Here is an 18,277-nt window from a genome sequence, read left to right as displayed (position 1 = left end):
AAATGTATGAGAACGTCAATAGGATTTGAGAGCTATGCCAGAGGGGAATATTCAGTGAATAATGATTGTAAATTCAGTCTATTCATTACACAAACACTAGGAGCAAGCACATTGTATTTACATTAATACTTTCTTTTATTTTTTAGATCTTGAGAGCTCCCGGTCACTATGTGCTTTCATTGTTTTGTGTTGCATGTATACTGCCTTTCAAAGGTTTGGTGTCAGTAAGATTTCTGAATATTTCTCAAGAAGTCTCTTATGCTGAACAAGGCTGCATTTATTTGATCAAAAATATAGTAAAACATGAAATTATATTACAATTTCAAATAACTATGTTCTATTTTGATATATTTTAAAATGTAATTTATTCCTGTGATGTCAAAGCTTCAGTGTCACATGATGAAATAATTCTAATATGTTGATTTGCTGCTCAAGAAACATTTCTTCTTATTATTAATGTTGAAAACAGTTGCACTGCTTATTACTTTTATAAACCATTACACTTTTATGAATCAAAAGTTCAAAGGAACAGCTTAATTTGAATTATAAATATTTTGTAATATTTTACTAACAATCATTTTTGATCAACTTAATGCATCCTTGCTGAAGTATATATCTTTTTAAAAAACATTAACCCATATTTTGAATGGTAGTGTTTTTAAACAGTACAGAATTTTCAGGTTTTTTTTTTATTTTGGTGAAATATTCTTTTAAAGTAGAAGTAAAAAAAGATTACATTCATTTATTTGGTGAGATACTGCTTAACTCAATGCCAGTTATTAGTTTCAACAGGAAGTGGACAGCTGCAGCACATTTTGCCAAATGTACTTACTATTTATGCCTTCTTCATTGCAGAATCGGCTGTGAGGTTTGACGGCAAGGGTTATCTGAAATACGTCTATCAAATAGAAGAGGGCAAAGAGGACTTCCATCTGTCTCTTCGACTCAAGACATCTGCTGCAAAAGGCACAGTGATGTCCACCAATGCCTCTGACTGGGGAACGCTAGAGGTAACATTTTTCAAATACTCTGACAAAAGGATCTTTAACTTATTATTTTGTCTGCCACATTCTTGCACAAAAATCTTACTTTGAGTGAGTTGGTGTATGTTAAAGCCAGGTATAAAAAAAACAAAAAAACAAGCCATCCAGATAACATTTGAACGATCACAGGAAATTTCACTCCAACCCATGACAAACAACATCCAAATGTTTGCAATGAAGCTATAGAAGCTTGTTTGTTCTCATGAACGACTAACTGCGCATTAAATGTGTTAATATTCAAGAGTGCATTCCATAAAGGAAGTAAAGACTTGTAATGTGGATTTCATCCCACCCTTTGAGCATATCAGTGATAAATCAGCCAGTGTTTCTGAAATGAGTGTTATGATGAATTCATGGCTGACTGCTCTCCCCCTTTAACTCAGAAGCACAGTGAGGGCACTTTGAGTATTTGTTTATTTAAATGCAGCTTTGAAACTTCAGCTACAGAAAAAAGAAAACCTGAAAAGTGCATTCATGTTCTATATATTGTGAGTAATATAAAGAATGCGGAAAGACTTAAAACAGCGACCTTGCTTCTAAATCATTACATCTCTCCCCGAGGATTCATGCGCCATAATTTAATATTTAAGTGTCTTGCAACATCAAAAATTGCACTTATCCTTTTTTCAAAGCTTTACCTCTGGGTTTTGAAACTTTGCAAGCTGGACCATTTCATTGTTGCAGAGGGGCTTCAAAAGGAATTGTTAAATGTGGTCATCCAAGAAATCTTTAGGGCATACATCTTCACATGCTGCATAGCCATGCATGACATAATTTATGTGTCTCTCTGGAGAATTAACATTCTGGTGCACATCAGCAAATTCCTATCACTTCACGTCTTTTCAATCATTTAATTTGAGAGGAGCGACAGCTTTGGAAAACTTGGAAACTTGCAAAATTCAAATCATCTCCTACTAAGTTACATTTTCAGCTTTCTTACATTTTAAGTAATTACTTTCAAATGGAAATTTAGCCTACTTGAGCAAAGCCCCCTCGACAAGAGAAAGGGAAGAAAAGGTGACTTGTCAGTTAAGCAGCTGTAGCATTTATAAATACTGACAGCTCTGATCTAACATTATTAAGAAAAACAAGATCTGTTGGGGGAAAGATGCGGTGGAACTGATACCCTTTAATGCAGTGAGGAGTCCGAGCATGGGGGCATTGATCGCAATAATTAGGTTTTTCTTCTAACTGGACTCAGATCAGGAGGTCTGTTACGAAACCTACCTAGACAGCATTGAAAGGCACACCGATGCCATGCCATGACTCTTCCAAAGAGTAGAGAACAAAATGATGCTTCTAAGATCTGTAATGTTGGCCAAATTCTAATGCAGCATTTTATCCAAGATGGTAGATATAGTCAAGAGAAATTTTAATTTATTTATAAATATATACACTGATGAGCTAAAACATTATGACCAGACAAAGGTAAAGCGAATGTCACTGATCATCTCCTATCAAGACCACATAATAAGGTCTGTGAAGATTAGATGGTAAGCAATCAATCAGTTCTGATAATCAACGTGTTGGATGCAGGAGCAATGGGAAGGAATAAAGATCTGAGCGACTTTGACAAGGGCCAAATTGTTATGGCAAGGCGACTGGGTCAGAGTATCTCTGAAATGGCAAGGCTTGTGAGTAGTTCCTGGTCAGCAGTGGGGAGAATTTACCAACAGTGGTCCGGGACAAACCAGTGACAGAGTGTTGGGCGCCCAAGGCTCATCGATGCACAAGGGCATTCTATTGAAGGCTATCCCATCTGATCCGAGTCAACAGAAGGTCTACTGTGGCACAAGTCACACACATTTTTTTAATGATGGTTATGGGATAAATGTGACACAGTGCATCACACTCTGTTGCGTACCAATCAGAGGGATGACCCCTGCCCACCGCATGAGCATGCAAGCGTCGATACTGGACCTTGGAGTAGTGGAAGAAGGTCGTCTGGTCTGATGAGTCATGATTTCTTGCATAATGGGATGACGGCAAGCCTCTGGAAAAGGATCTGCTGGGAAACCCTGGGTCTGGCCATTCATGTGGACATAAATTTGACACGTGCCACCTACCTTTTATCACCCTGTAGCCCAAGACTGGTTTCCCACTAAAGCTAAGCAGGATAGAGCCTGGTCAGTACCTGGATTGGAGACCTCCTGGGAAAACTAGGTTGCTACTGGAAGAGGTGTTAGTGAGGCCAGCAGGGGATGCTCACCCAGTGGTCTGTGGGTCCTAACGCCCCAGTATAGTGATGGGGACACTGTACTGTAACAAGCACTATCCTTCGGATGAGATGTTAAACCGAGGTCCTGTCTCTCTGTGGTCATTAAAAATCCTTCGGACAAAGAGTAGGGGTGTAACCCCGGCATCCTGGCCATATTTGCCCAGTGGCCTCTGTCCATCATGGCCTCCTAATCATCCCCATATACTGATTATCATCATCACTCTGTCTCCTCTTCACTAATCAGCTGGTGTGTGGTGGACGTTCTGGTGCAATATGGCTGCCGTCACATTATCCAGGTGGAGGCTGCACATTGGTGGGGATTGAGGAGATTCCCCCCTTCTATATGTAAAGTGCTTTGAGTACCCAGAAAAGCGCTATATAAATCTAACAAATTATTATTATTATTAACTAAACATTGTTGCAGACCAGGTCCACCTCTTCATGACAATGGTGTTCCCTGGTGGACTCTTTCGGCAGGATAATGCACCCTGCCACACCACACGTTGTTCAAGAATTGTTTGAGGAACACGATGAAGAGTTCAAGGTGTCTACCAGGCCTTCAAATTCCCCAAATCTAAATCCAATTAAGCATCGGTGGGATGTGCCGGACCAACAAGTTCGATCCATGACGGTCACACCTTGCAACCTACAGAACATGAAATATCTGCTGCTATCAGCTTGGTGCCTGATGTTGGACCTGGTCCAACTATGTTTTTTCACATTTCACATTTCACATTTTTCAACTAAACATCGAAATAAATCTAATTAATAAACTAAATTAACCATATAAACTAAATTACTGATTTAATTATTGATCTAAAGCCCACACTGTCACTGTATGATAATTGAAATGAACTGATGACATCAGTGTTTTCTCCAGAATGGCTATACGGCTGAATAAAATTATGCTGCATTATTTTCCTGTTTAACACTGTAAAGCTGCTTTGAAACAATCTACATTGTTAAAAGCACTATATAAATAAAGTTGACTTCACTTCACTTGACTGATACCACAGGACACCTTCAGGGGTCTAGTGGAGTCCATGCCTCGACGTTTTGGCTACTAAATTAATACTTTAATTCAGAAATTTTTCAGGTTTTTCATGGTTTGCACAACAATATGAAGGAGCACAACTGTTTTCAACATTGATAATAATAATAAATGTTTCTTGCGCAGCAAATCATCATATTAGAATTATTTTTGAAGGATCATGTGACACTGAAGACAGGAGTAATGATGCTGAAAATACAGCTTTGCCATCACAGGAATAAATTATATTGCAAAGTATATTCAAATGGGAAACTTTTAAAAAAAATATTATCGACTCCCAAACTATACACTTTCATACAAAAGCAATTCAGTCATTCACTACTAAAAGTATCAATTATAATTTCCAATCTAATACAGTGGTATAATCCAGTGGTTATCAGCCCTGTTCCTGTTAAAATCATACTATTTTTAACTATAGTGGACAATAAAGCCGATACATTTTAAAACAGTTTTTATCCATCAATTGATTAAGTGAGGGATAATATACATTCAGGCAGCATGACTACAGGATGATCAGAATGTTTATATTATCCATAGGGTTTATTTTGCGAAAATGACCGGTACACTGTACATTATTACTCAGCTGCTTGCCAAATAAAATAAATGAATGGAAATGTAATATTGGTTTGAGGTTAAATTCTTTTTTATTTGACCGCAGAATGTCACGACTGACCAATCAGGATCAAATATTTCTGAGAATTGTGTAATATATATTGTGATAAAATAATAGTTCGTTTAACTACATCAGCCAACATTTTTATTTCAGAATATTCTCTCAAGATAAATAGGTTGGGAGGGAATATCACTTCCTTTTACTTTCCATAGCTTGCTTGACCATAAATGTTTAGTTAGCTGATGGTTTGCATCCAATTTTCAAGCACAGCAAGATTATGTGCAATGTTGTTTTGATGAGGACTCTGGTGGATAACAACCTTCTTACCTGTCAAACTCAGCATTGCCCTCAAGGAAGCAAAACTTAGATCGAACATTCACCCTCGATGAGTTCTCCTGGGAAAAGTACCTCTTCCTTTTTTATGCTCATCTCACCACCACCACTGCACACTCAGCGCAGCCCAGTACAGCAAAATCAAACAGCAGCTCCATTCAAGGAAAGTAAATGAGCAAAACCCATGGGCTGACTGGTATCAGATCAGAGCAAAAGGCTCTGTGCTCACTTCTCACATCGCAAAACCCTCTGAAGATTCTGCCGCAGCAATTAAGAGGCTGGCATGAAGGAGATGTTGCTTAATAATGCATACTCTCAGCCTCAGTGTAATACTTTCAAATGTGAAGTGCACACACAAGCTATGTTTTTTTAATGCACAGAACAGGAAACTAATACATGCATATGTGAGTGATCTATTATTTGTGGGTGGAATGCTGAGGAGGCATAATGTCAGTGTGCATTCGTATGCTCCTGATTGGACTGTGGCTTTGCATCACAAAGTTGTTGGTGCGGTTAAACAAGAACAAACTGTGTTCTCCCGCAAGCTCTGTCTTTCACAACTACCTTCAACTCTCAAAGGGCTTCTTATCTCCCACAGAGCTAGGGCAGAGAGCAAATGCTTCCAACTGAGCAAAAACACAAGCTACGTAATCTCAGCAAGAGCCTTGCTGGCTCTTCAGCAACCTGAGCACAGTCCGTAAATATGTAACTTCATTCAAGCCGCAGACATCAGGCTGAAGCTAACAAGTGTGAATTGTATACTTTTTTGGTGTTAAAATATTTTCTTTCATGCCAGACTGAACGTTTTTTGGGGGGTCAATGACGTGACACAAATTTTTCTTTAATAAAAAGAACTATTCAAAATGCAATTCATGTACACAGTGACTCATGCATATGTGAAAAGCTTCAAACTTTAAGCTTTAGAAGAAAAGTGTGTTACACTTTATTTTGTTGGTCCTCTTAAGACATTCTAGTAACTATAAATCATTTTGCAACTACATATGCCAACTAACTCTCATTAGAGTATTAGTGATGGAAGCTTTTTTCCACCACAGCGTGAAACATTTGAAAGATAATTGCTTTTTATCTCAAAATTGGGAGTTTACATCTGACTAGCAATTCTGACTTTTTTTGTGAGATATAAAACGCAATTGCGTGTTTTAAAGTCGCAGTTGTGAGATATAAAGTCATAATTGTGAGATATAAAGCCAGAATTGTGAAATATAAAGTCAGAATGGCGAGATATAAACTCGCAATTTTGACTTTGTAACTCCCAACTCTGACTATATAACTCCCAATTCTGACTTCTTCTCTCAGAAGTGAGTTATAAAGTACAATTCTGAGGGGAAAAAATAATTACTTTTTTTTCTCAGAATTGCGACTTTATATCACGTAATTCTGAGAAAAATAATTGTAATTGTGAGAAAAAAAGTAAAAAAAAATTTTGTGAGAAAAAAAGGCAATTACCTTTTTATTTTTTTATTCTGTGGCGGAAACAAGCTTCCATAATTAGACTAGTGGATGTAAACCCAGCCTGATCTGCCTGCGATTTGATTTCGCCCTGCAACTCAGTCTGGAAACATGTACATTCATTTCTACTGCTTCTGTTACACTTTTGCGGGAACCAGTCACAGACTGGCTTATCCACCTGGCGCGTTATTGGCGGGTTTAACGGATAGAAAAGTGATGGGTCATTGCCCGTTGATCACGCCTCTTGTGGTCTGATTGGTTGAAGGACTATCCAATTGCATACAGAGTCATTTGAATGATGCTCGTTTATCGCGCCTCTTGTGGTCTGATTGGTTGAAGGACTATCCTATTGCGTAGAGAGTAATTTAATTTATGCTCGTTTATCACGCCTCTTGTGCAGTAGAAAATACATAGAAGACTCCCCAGACCAATGTTCAATCTTAAATTGAGCTTGGTCTGGTGATAGCCAGACAAGGTTGATGTACTTGCAAATATGCAAATTTACTTATAGTCAGTAGAACGTCTTTTGGGGAGCATCAAAATAATGTGTTAGCAGATATTAAGCAGACAGTCTACTAATACTCTGACTAGTAGTTGTTAAGTTATTTATAGTTAGTATTATTCGAATGTCTAAAGTGATTTATGGAAATAAAGTGTAGCCGAAAAACACTCTACAAACACAGACTTTACTTTTGACTTTGTTGCTCTTTTCTTCTAATGCTTTAGATTTTTTTTCTTCTGTTCTTTATCATGAACATGTTTTTTGTCATTGACTCTTTTGACTCTTCGTTTGTGTTTCTAGCTGGTGGACAAGGAGCTGTGGCTTAGATATAGATGTGGCAACATGCCTCCTGCCAGTATACAGGTGGCCAACCACCCTGTGGCTGATGGCCGCTGGCATCATGTCTCTCTGGAGGTCAATGGCACAACTCTTAGACTCACCATTGATGCCAGCCATTCCAAGTCTGTCGTTCTGCCACAACCCTGCAAGCTCACTCAGTCCGGTGGGGCCCTGGTGCTGGCCAGCTCTAATCCCAGCACAGATGCAGAGCGACTGGGCTTCACGGGCTGTTTGGACAGCTTACATTTCAATGGAGAAGCAGTGAGAGGACAGGAGGGTGTGACAGGAACTGGCCCGCAGACTGGCAGACTCTTTGGGATCTACCAGTGCTGCCCTGATATGAAGATCTGTGCCAATAATCCTTGTGAGAACGGAGGCACTTGTGTCGAAGACTCCAGTCAAGGTAGGAAAGCAATGTTACTCTTAGGGGGGAATATTTGCACACTTTGTCCACATTGTTTCACCTACCGATTTATAGAATAAGATTAGCAAATTGGGTCACCAAATCTGTATGCCATTATGCACAATAACTTGCTTGTCTACACCATGAATTTTGATGTATGGATGATTTTAATGCTACATCATTTTATAATGAATTACTGATGCCATGATCACTAGAATAAAATGAAATGCATTTTAGTGCCACAATAGCAGTATAGAAATAATAAAAATGGAAAAGGTTTGCGACGATAAAAAGGAATTAATTGGTAACACTTTAAAATAAAGTTTAAATCCTTAACATTAGTTAATGCATTCGGTATGATGAACTAATGATGAACATTACTTTTTAATATCATTCTTAATCTAGGTTAATGTTAATTTCTACAAAAATAATACATTTTTAACATTTCAAGTTGTATAAATTAACATTAATGCATTATGAATAAACATGAATTAACAGTGAACAATAGGCACTAATGAGGATTCTATGTATATATCTATGATCGCGCCGGTATATTGCATGTATTTTGACCTTATTCATCGGAAGTGATGGCGCGGGGGCGGCTGATGCAGAGCCATAGAAAAAAAAGATTTTTTTTAAAAATATGGATATTTTTCTTACACAAACGCATCGATTCGCTTCAGAAGGCCTTTATTAACACCCCAGAGCCGCGTGGAGCACGTTATTTGACGGACAGATGCATGGACTTCAAAAACAGTGCAACTATTACTGCTATTATAATGCTTGGATTAGCCAGAACATTTTTAATACAATTCAGATTTTATTCGTCTGAAAGAAGAATGTCATATACCCCTCGGATGACTTGAGGGTGAGTAAATCATGGGCTAATTTTCATTTTTGGGTGAACTATCCCTTTAATGGACTCTAATTATTCTAAATACAACCTGGTCAGGTTGGATGGTAAGTGAAAGTGTGTTAAAGTGATGCAAATGTCCTTAACATGTTTCACATTTTTTTTGTTTTCATCTCTGTTTCATGTAATAAAATAGTGAAGTAGGGAATTCATTCTTGAATTTTAAAAGAGGTCCCTTAACAAATTAGTAAGGGACAACAAACCAAAATGCTTGAATGTCTTTGGAGTATCTAAGCAACACTACACAGATATGGAAATAAAGCTAGGGAGATGATCTCCATTGTATCTGCATCCAAAAGAACTCTCAATACCCCAGTGCCAGTCTACACAAGCAGAGAAGACCCTATGGAAATGTCTTCATATTGTCATTACTCTGTCTGAAGTATAAGATGCATTTTTTTTTTTTATGTCTGTCCTCCAGGGTTTCGCTGTAGCTGTCCAGTGCTATACTCTGGCTCCCGCTGTGAGACCGGCAAGCTGCCGGACAATCCTTGTGCATCCCAGCCATGTGCTGATGGATTGTGTATGCCAAATAATCATGGGTACATCTGCAACTGCTCCACACAAATTGCTGGAAACAGGTGAGACTCACACAGCGGAGCTCTTGAAATCACACGTGCATATTATGTCCTTGGTGAAGTCATTAAGAAGTCTAACTAATCTGCATGAAAATGAATACTTGTGTATTCTTTGTCTTCATCTCTTTCATGAACCTGTGCCCACAGAGGTTATGTGTGATATGTGCATTTGGCATTCAGCCGTAACTCGTCTTTGAGTTTACAAATTAAAACATTATTGATTGTCCTCATTCATATATAACTCCAAAGCTTGAGCAAATTAGTCATGGAGTGAGAATTTCAATCAATAAATGTCTTTCCGTGTGTCTGTCTCTGTGTGCATCAAAGCATAACACCATGTTGGTTACTAGCATCGCAGTTTATGTATAACCCAAGACGGGAAACTTTACAAACACTGTTTAGTTATGAAATAATGTTAGGTGCTTATGTCAAATCGCAAAATGCAATAGAAAAAAACGTTATGCTATATTCACTGTCCAGTATTGCACATGATACATATCTGGTATAATTGTAATATATGATTATTATGTAAAAATTATTATTCATGTTGCAAGACAAAAGCCAGAACAGCACATTTACTATGTATACTGCATAATTAGTCATGTTTAAATTATAGTAAGTAGTGAGAAATATTTTATGTTCATCTAACCTTTTTTTAATTTATGTTTTATTTATCAATTTAATCTTATTTATTATGCATTTTTCCCCTAGAACAGCGAACACATTGTTAATGAGAGATTTGTTGCAATTATTTTAACATGTAATGTGTGTTATATGAACACTGTAGTGTAAAATGTCATCCAAAAATACATTTTCAAAGTAAATTTTTTAAAATTTTTTGACATGTCTTAAAGGGATAGTTCACCCAAAAATGAAAATTAGCCCATGATTTACTCACCCTCAAGTCATCCGAGGTGTATATGACATTCTTCTTTCAGACGAATAAAATCGGAGTTATATTACAAAAGTCCTGGCTAATCCAAGCTTTATAATAGCAGTATTTGTTGCTCTGTTTTAAAAAAATGCTTCTGTCTGTCAAATAACTGTTCCACATGGAGGTTAATAAAGGCCTTCTGAAGCGAATCGATGCGTTTGTGTCAGAAAAATATCCATATTTAAAACTTTATAAAGTAAAGTTTCGGCCCAAACTTCATTTCACTTTTGGTGTGAAAGGGCCTTTACATTTGCAAAAATACACCTTTTTGTTGTTGTTGTTATTAAAAAGCCAAAAAGTAACAAAATTATGCAATTAGTTACTTTTTTAGGGAGTAACTTTCCCCAACACTGGTATTAACAGAAGCATTATATAATAACAAATGTGATAGGAGATAGATCTTTATAGGTTTTAGGAGATAGATAATACGCTTCTCTTCTGCAGAGGTGTGGAGCTGACATTTTCTATTTTATTTCTCAAGAAAAAACGAATTGTGCAAAAACACCCAGAGGATGGTTTGATAACATTTAAAAAGAAATGTAAAATAAATTGATCTGGAACACTGGACGTTTAGAATGAGAAAGATAATCCATAAATGACATACAGGATGGCGTATACCATTTCCATTGAATGGCGATTCAGCTGTGGTATCTGAGTTTGAGTGTATTTTGATCAGTGCCTCCCACACACACTCCTACATTCAGTCAATTGTTCCTTCTATTTGCAGATGTCAGATTGCGTGCACTCCAAATCCATGTCTGGATGGCTTCACCTGTTCACTGGCGGAGAACTCCATCCACTGTGAGCGCACCACCTCCTTTGCTTATGTGGAAATCGCAGAGATTTGCGCAGGCATATTGGGGCTTGTCCTCCTCGTGGTGGCCTTTGTGTGTTTACGAAAACGCTACATCAGCAAAAAGAAGCACAAGTCCGGCTGTGTGCAAGATTCCAACGGTTACTTCCCAAGTTTACCCAAAAGCATGATGAAAGAAACTGAGATCAGCTCTCCCATGGAGATCAGCACGCTGATTGGCTCTGTAGGTGATGTGGACAACAGTCCGTTCCGCTCGCTCAAACCTCGTGAACAGCGGGAGCTCGGCCCTCAGGTGGGACCTCGGTCACAGAGGCCTCAGGGTCCTGTGATTTGCAGCGTGGCCCCCAATCTACCTCCTCCACCCTCCACCAGCTCTGATAACGACTCAATTATGAAAAACAATTGGGAGCATGACTACGAAGGTGAGAACTCGAGTTTTATTGATTCTTTTTTCCAGCTTCTACAGGCTCTTCACTTAATTTGGAATTTAGTCACATCATGAAAGATGAGAGAGGTGGAGGACAAATTCCTGCGTGTGCTTGTGCAGGTCAATGAAAAAGCATGTGCGGGTCATATTCAATTATATCCTTCTGAGCGCTTTCTCCGTGTGTTGCTCTCCTTGAAAGCTATGGCTTAAAAACTGTAAATAGCTCATTAAAAATTGTGACATACTAAAATCTCAAGGACAGTTCTGCATCCTTAACATTCAAGCATTTCAAAAACAGTTGAAAATTAAAGTACATGTTAAAAGTAGGTCTTGCACAACTACAATTTTTTTTATAGCTGACTCATACAGTGTATACTGTACACTGTGTCTCTGCCACATCCACTGTGTTGACGGACAGTGTGTAAATTTATCACCGTGAACTGTCATAACTGTTATAAACAGTGCGAAAAACTGACTGTGAACGCATCCCACACGTATTGTGAAAGACTCTGGCTGACACTTTATTTGTGCAATATATATTTGGATATATTGGGTATTTGGTTTCATACAGTAAAATGAATGACACACAGCAGTGAGAGGAATTTTTTGCTCTTGCCATTAGGAAAGCACAATATATTGGTACCATACTGGTTATCGGCTGATAGTGGAGATTTCTTAATTTATCAGTGTTGGTAAATATTGGATAAATATTGGCACATATTTGATGTGTTTAATTGTACATGCCTATTTACCCTATTTGTACGTTTAGCATTGCCATCATCAAAATCTCACTTAAAATGAATCTTTCAAAACATGGATAATTTAGCAATTTATTCATTTAACTTGAATGTAAATTGCTTACATAATCATTAGTAAATCTCATTCTGTACATTATAATGTTGTGATGCCTAAATTAATTTAAAATTACTGATTTTTTTATTTTTTTATTTTTGTCAATTTTTTTATTTTTTTTTTAAGAAATCGATCCTTTAGCAAGAACACAGTTAAATGAACAAAAATAATGAACAACACAACTGTTTTCAACATTAATAAAATTGTAGCAAAATGCTGTATTTCACAAACACATTAGCGTATCGCTACAAAACTTGGTATGAGTCATCGGCACAATGCCCTGAAGGAGCCTGAGTAGTTTCGAGCCAGCGTAAAATTAAATATTCACATGCTTATAACTTTGGATTTGGTTGATTCATTTTAACAGAATTTGTTATGCATTAGACTCCCGAATCCCTGCCGAGTCCAACGATACCAAACATGCAAGGTTTCACCTTATGGTTAGTGCTACATTGCGATTTAGCGCTTAAACAACTTCGCAAATATTTTTGAAACTGTTAGCCCGATCGAGACGAAACCACCGTAGGAAAATCGGAATACTAGCAGGTTGACTAATAGTGTTGAGCCAAATGTCAAAATTTTGATAGTAAGTGACAAAAAATGCAATCAAACGCTTATGTATGGAGGCACTCTGAGGACACAAAAGTGGTGGGACTGCACCACTTGGTGGTGCTTTAATTTAACAAAACATGAAATTGGTTCTGATTCTGTGGCTCAAGCCGTTTTAATTGAACCCTATTATGTCATTTTCGGTAGTGCCAATTTTCCCGCCAAAAAAACAACTTTTTTTCAATGCTCATAAATACAAATGTATATAACTCCTAAATGAAATGAGATATTTTAACCAAATTTGACACGTTTATATATGGAGGCACTCACCAAAAAAGTTTTGGGACTGCACCACTTGGTGACGCTATAATTAAATAAAACCTGAAATTGGCTCAATGTATTTATGTGGGTTTTCAACCTTTTTGTTTAAATTGTATCCAAATGTCTTTACTCATTTTTGCAGTTGGTCTGCTTCTAGCTTCCTTGTTTGCTTCTGTTGTGCTTGGCCCCGATAATTGCTGCTTGCAGCTATATTTTTTAATTGTAATCATGTTTCACAATATTACTGTTTTACTCTAATTAATGCAGTCCTGGTGAGCTTCTTTCAAAAACATACAACAACAAAAAACGTACCTACCCCAAACTTTCAAACTGGGCCATTTATGAAAAAGTTTCTGACAGAATGTTTATCTAACACATATAGAACAAGTGCAACTTGCAAAAGTCATGTGGTCCGACCAGTCGACATAGACCCATCATCTAGTTGCAGAACTAATCAACTAATCTGTGCAACCCATAGCTAAAAAAAGAAATAAACAGCTTATAATAATTATCATTCACAGTGTATCCAGCTGATCCAGACTACTATGGCCGACCCTCGGTTCGAGAGTTCCCACAGTTTGACATTGTGGAAAGCACCTACTCAACTACTGGCACAGAGTCACGCAGGAACTCTCGTTTCGGAGGCTTCCCTTTCCCGCTGGACCGCGCCGACCGCCGTGCTCCATTACCCCCTTGTTACAGCAATCAGAACTTAGATGACTTCTTGGGGCCGGACGGACTGCCGCTGCCCAGCTCTCAGTGCCCTAACGAGTACACGGCCATAAGCTACTACCCTAACCAGCACACTCGCAGCATGGACAACGTCTCCAGCAGCTATAAGAGGCTCAGTGTGCGTTTGAGCGTGGCACAGCCTTCCTATGCGGACAGCGGAGGATCCACTCGGCCTGGATCTACTAGAAGGACAGCTCGCAGTTATGCTGGCTCAGACATGGTGGAGAGTGACTATGGCAGCTGTGAGGAGGTCATGTTCTAGGCAACAAAAAGAGAAGTCTGCAGTGGATCAAAGGTCCCGTATGAGTGGGGTTACAGAGGGGAAGGTTGTCTTGTGCATATAGTATATGAAGCTCAATGGCTAAAAGCCACAGAAGCACTATCAGTATTAATAGTCACTTTCAGGGAAAACAAATACATCTGTGTTAAATGCATATTTTCTTATTGTTTTGCCCTTTACAAATCTGTAGAATTATTGCATGACCTTAGAAAGTCTACAGTGTGGTTATAAATGACGCCAATTGAGTCTAGAGATAATGCACCCTTTTTTGTCATTGCGAGTTCAATCGCGCCCCGTCCGGTTTGGTTGGGAAAACTATATATTATTATTAGCACATTCGCTAAATGACTGATTGTAGTGTTGCATGTCATTATCAGATTGGAATCCAGCTGTGGGACGGATGATTACTTCTGCAAACATAGCTGAGGTGTGGTGTTCTTTGAGCCCAAAACCAGTGTGCTATGAAATTTGAATCATTTTCAAGTGTGCCATATGGAGTAAACATTTGTAGGGATGTAGGCTATATGGAATCACATTTCACTACAACAAAACAGCAGTATAGTGGTTACATTGATTTGTACATTCGACTGAAGCAGAGGCTGGTTCCCTGCTGGAGTATACAATGTGAAATAGTAAACAGATGTTCATGAAATATCAAATATAGGTCCCTGCAAGTTGATGTGTCATTGGTTGTTGGGAAATTTGCAAGTACCAGTTGGCTGTTCTGTTAAGATGCGTATGAATTGCTGTGTTTGGTGAATAGTAATTTTAAATGTGAACTATGCGCTGGCTTTAGCTTCTCATGCTGAGGATTTTATGCAGTTTTAGAAGTTTCAGTCAAACTCAGGCCATAGGAAATCCCTTTGCAGCCTTTTTAGGGCTCAGTTATGCTTCTTGACATACTGTCATAATGCTTACTAATCACTGAAAAGATCAAAATACTGCCAAAGTATGAAAGAAATTGGACTGATTGAATGTCTTGTGTGTGTGATGCATTTTATATTCTAAATCGCTTCTGTCTTTTATTTGTATCCATAACAGTGATGTCATCTTTAGAGTACTTTTTTTGGGATAAGTTATGAATAAGTATTTCCACCATAGCACATCTTATTGGATGCAAAAGTGACCTGAATGTGACAGGCTTTGGAGATTAATTTAGCAAACTAGTGCATGTGTCATCAAATTGTATCGCATGTGCTCAATGAAACTGCTTCCTTCCCCCTTGACTGATACGTCACTGTAGCATTTAGTCTGTAGTGTTTCAAATGGCATAGTACAGTGTTGATGTACATATTAATGGCTGCTGTTGCAAGTATTTGTTACTATGATCTGCCGGATGTCTGTGCAGTGGGTGTGGTATGTGCGAATGTATTTGTTTTTATTATTTTTTTTATTCAATGTGGGATGAAACTCATGTTTAAAATAAGTTCCTCTGTGAGAGAATCTGTGTTGTCTTTGCCATTTCCCATCTCTGTAAAAAATACTATGAACTATATTAAATAAAGTTATGTTTATTATACAGAATGTGTTGTATTTGGATTAATTACATCATTGATTCAAAAACTAAACAGTGTTGTCAGAATATTTGTCTTTTAAAAGATTTATTTTAATCAGCAAGAATGCATTAAATTGATCAAAAGTGCCAGTAAAGACGGTTATTATGTTACAAAAGATTTCTATTCTAGTTATTTTCAACTTTCTATTAAATAACAGAATCCTGGATAAAATGTTTCATGTGTTGCCCCCTAGTGGGCGATGAAAGTACTGACTACGCCACCCCTTGGACAAGACTGGTAAGAGCAAGGGGACTCTTTTCTTAAAGAACCACACACAGGCTTAGTTTAGCAAAGTAAAAAGATACAATGTTTATTTTATCTTAGTTAAAATAATGAGTCGCTTTAGATAGTCAATAAATAACACACAAATTCATCATTTAACAGGGATAAGCCAGAGTAGAGTGAGCCACCAGAATGTAAGCTTAAACAGGCCCAGGTTTCGATACCACACGTGAGCTAAAGCACACCACTTTAGAGTAGAACAACCACAACAAACTACAAACTTAGCTTACCCACCACAACAACATTGCTTGTTAAGCTATTACAAAAGATGCACACGTCACAGCAGTACACTGCACACATCGGGTTCAAATGGGTGAAACACTCTAAGGAAACCAGACTAGAGCCCGGTAGGCTAATTGATTCTATGGGCCCAATCCACAATAGGCTATTAATAGGGAAGGGGGAGGGAGATAAACAAAAAGAAGAAACCACTAGCCGGTGGCCACCATCAGTTCACTAACACGCATATCTTACAGCCCACCGACTAGTGGTAAAAGAAAAGAAAAGAAAAAAAATACAATAACTCAATAAACCAAACGGAAAAATGTCTATGAAGCAGCACCTGTATATACACACATTCAAACACATTCAAACACATTCAAGAGAACAGCAGCCGACAATCTGATTGCTGTAGCCTCTATAAAAACAAACAAACAATGAAAAAAAGAAACAAGAGACCCAGTTGAGTACTCTATTCACCTAAGAGTCATAATCATTCAGTCTATTTACATATCGCTACTAAATGCATGCGCACACACGGCAAACACAAGACCCAGAAATTACATACTGTAAGATCCTAATCAAACGTGAACCAGTAGATTTACTGCGAGAAAAACCCTCTATCATTACTTCTTTCAGCAGCGACCATAAAGCACATAACTTTGTTACCGTTTTGCTTTTTACCAAACACATTATAATTAAAACCATAACATACCTTTTTGCAAGCTAGCGATTGGGTGAGTAGACAGTGTTCCGTGCTTCACGCACTCACCAGGGTCACTGGACGCTGGCAAACATAACAACGGAGCCTCATTACCATTAACGTCATAGACCAACAGAGATACGTTAAAACAGATAAAATAAAAGGGTACCTTCTCTATACGCTTGTCACTCTAGGCTTTCCAAACGTGTTTTGGAAACGCATGCACCCACACAAAACAGTAGCGCCGTTGGCAATCACTCGGTAACACCTTAGCCCATCACGAAAACATTAAAACTTCCCTTAGTGCACTGAACCCAAATAACCATTATAGTCATTCAACAACAGCCAGTTTGGACATACCTTGCATGACAAACAGCACCCAGGAACACTGCTGCACTCCAACGCGTCAGTAGCTAGCTACAATGAATGGCTACCGGCATGAGGACCCCAGGTGCCTATACACCTGCCTGCGCTTAATTGCCAACCTCTCCCACCCATATTAGGTGACGTAGCAATACGGGAAAGAGTGAAAGTGAGCGAGAGGCGGAGAAAGAGGGAGAAGAGGGGGAAAAGAGAGCGCCCCAAATTCAAAGGCTACAATCCACCCCCTCCAAATGAATCGGCGGCCCGACGATGACACCTCATGCCCGGGAGTCTTCACCCTCTATTCCTGATGGACCATCATTTCTGCCACAAGTTGGCCGGGGTAGATGGTAGAGATTGGAGTGCTGCCCTGCCGTAGACCTCGCTGAACGGCGCACAGCCACAATGTTGTCCTCAGGCACCTCACCCATATCCTCAATATCAATGTCATCAGATGCTGAGGTGCCGGTGGGCGCAGGTACAGCTTGAGGTTCTTGTTCCGCCCCATACCAAATGAGCACATCTCGGGCATCACTATCGTTCCCGGCAGGAGGATCCTTGAGAGTCTCCTCTTCCCAAGCTGGACCAGGAACACCACCTGGCCCGGGCCTCAATCCCATAGGGATGGCGCGCATCTCAGAACGATGCACCTGTCGAACAGGTCCACCCGCATCTGCAGGGGTCACAGTGTATACTGCTCCTGCTCCAGAAGGGCAGCGTACAACTCGATAGGCCACAGAGTTCCAGTAGTCCTGGATTTTATTTCTCCCATGTGGATGGTT

At 38.8% G+C, this 18,277-nt stretch overlaps 1 protein-coding gene across 1 annotated transcript in view; it reads left to right on the top strand.

The window, feature by feature from the left end:
- fat2 (FAT atypical cadherin 2) overlaps positions 1–15,894 on the top strand; it is a 52,628-nt gene extending 36,734 nt beyond the window's left edge. The window contains exons 20-24 of the mRNA XM_079839074.1: positions 856–1,010; positions 7,531–7,972; positions 9,307–9,466; positions 11,125–11,633; positions 13,882–15,894. Of these exons, the coding sequence (XP_079695200.1) occupies positions 856–1,010; positions 7,531–7,972; positions 9,307–9,466; positions 11,125–11,633; positions 13,882–14,354 (1,739 nt within the window). The 3' untranslated portion in view covers positions 14,355–15,894. The remainder of the gene's footprint in view (positions 1–855; positions 1,011–7,530; positions 7,973–9,306; positions 9,467–11,124; positions 11,634–13,881) is intronic.
- Positions 15,895–18,277: the final 2,383 nt, after the last annotated feature.

Source organism: Gobio gobio (assembly GCF_949357685.1).
Source record: "Gobio gobio genome assembly, chromosome: 16".
Lineage (NCBI taxonomy): Eukaryota > Metazoa > Chordata > Actinopteri > Cypriniformes > Gobionidae > Gobio > Gobio gobio.
The sequence above is the reverse complement of the archived record's forward strand: the minus strand, read 5'-3'. Positions and strand labels throughout refer to the sequence as shown.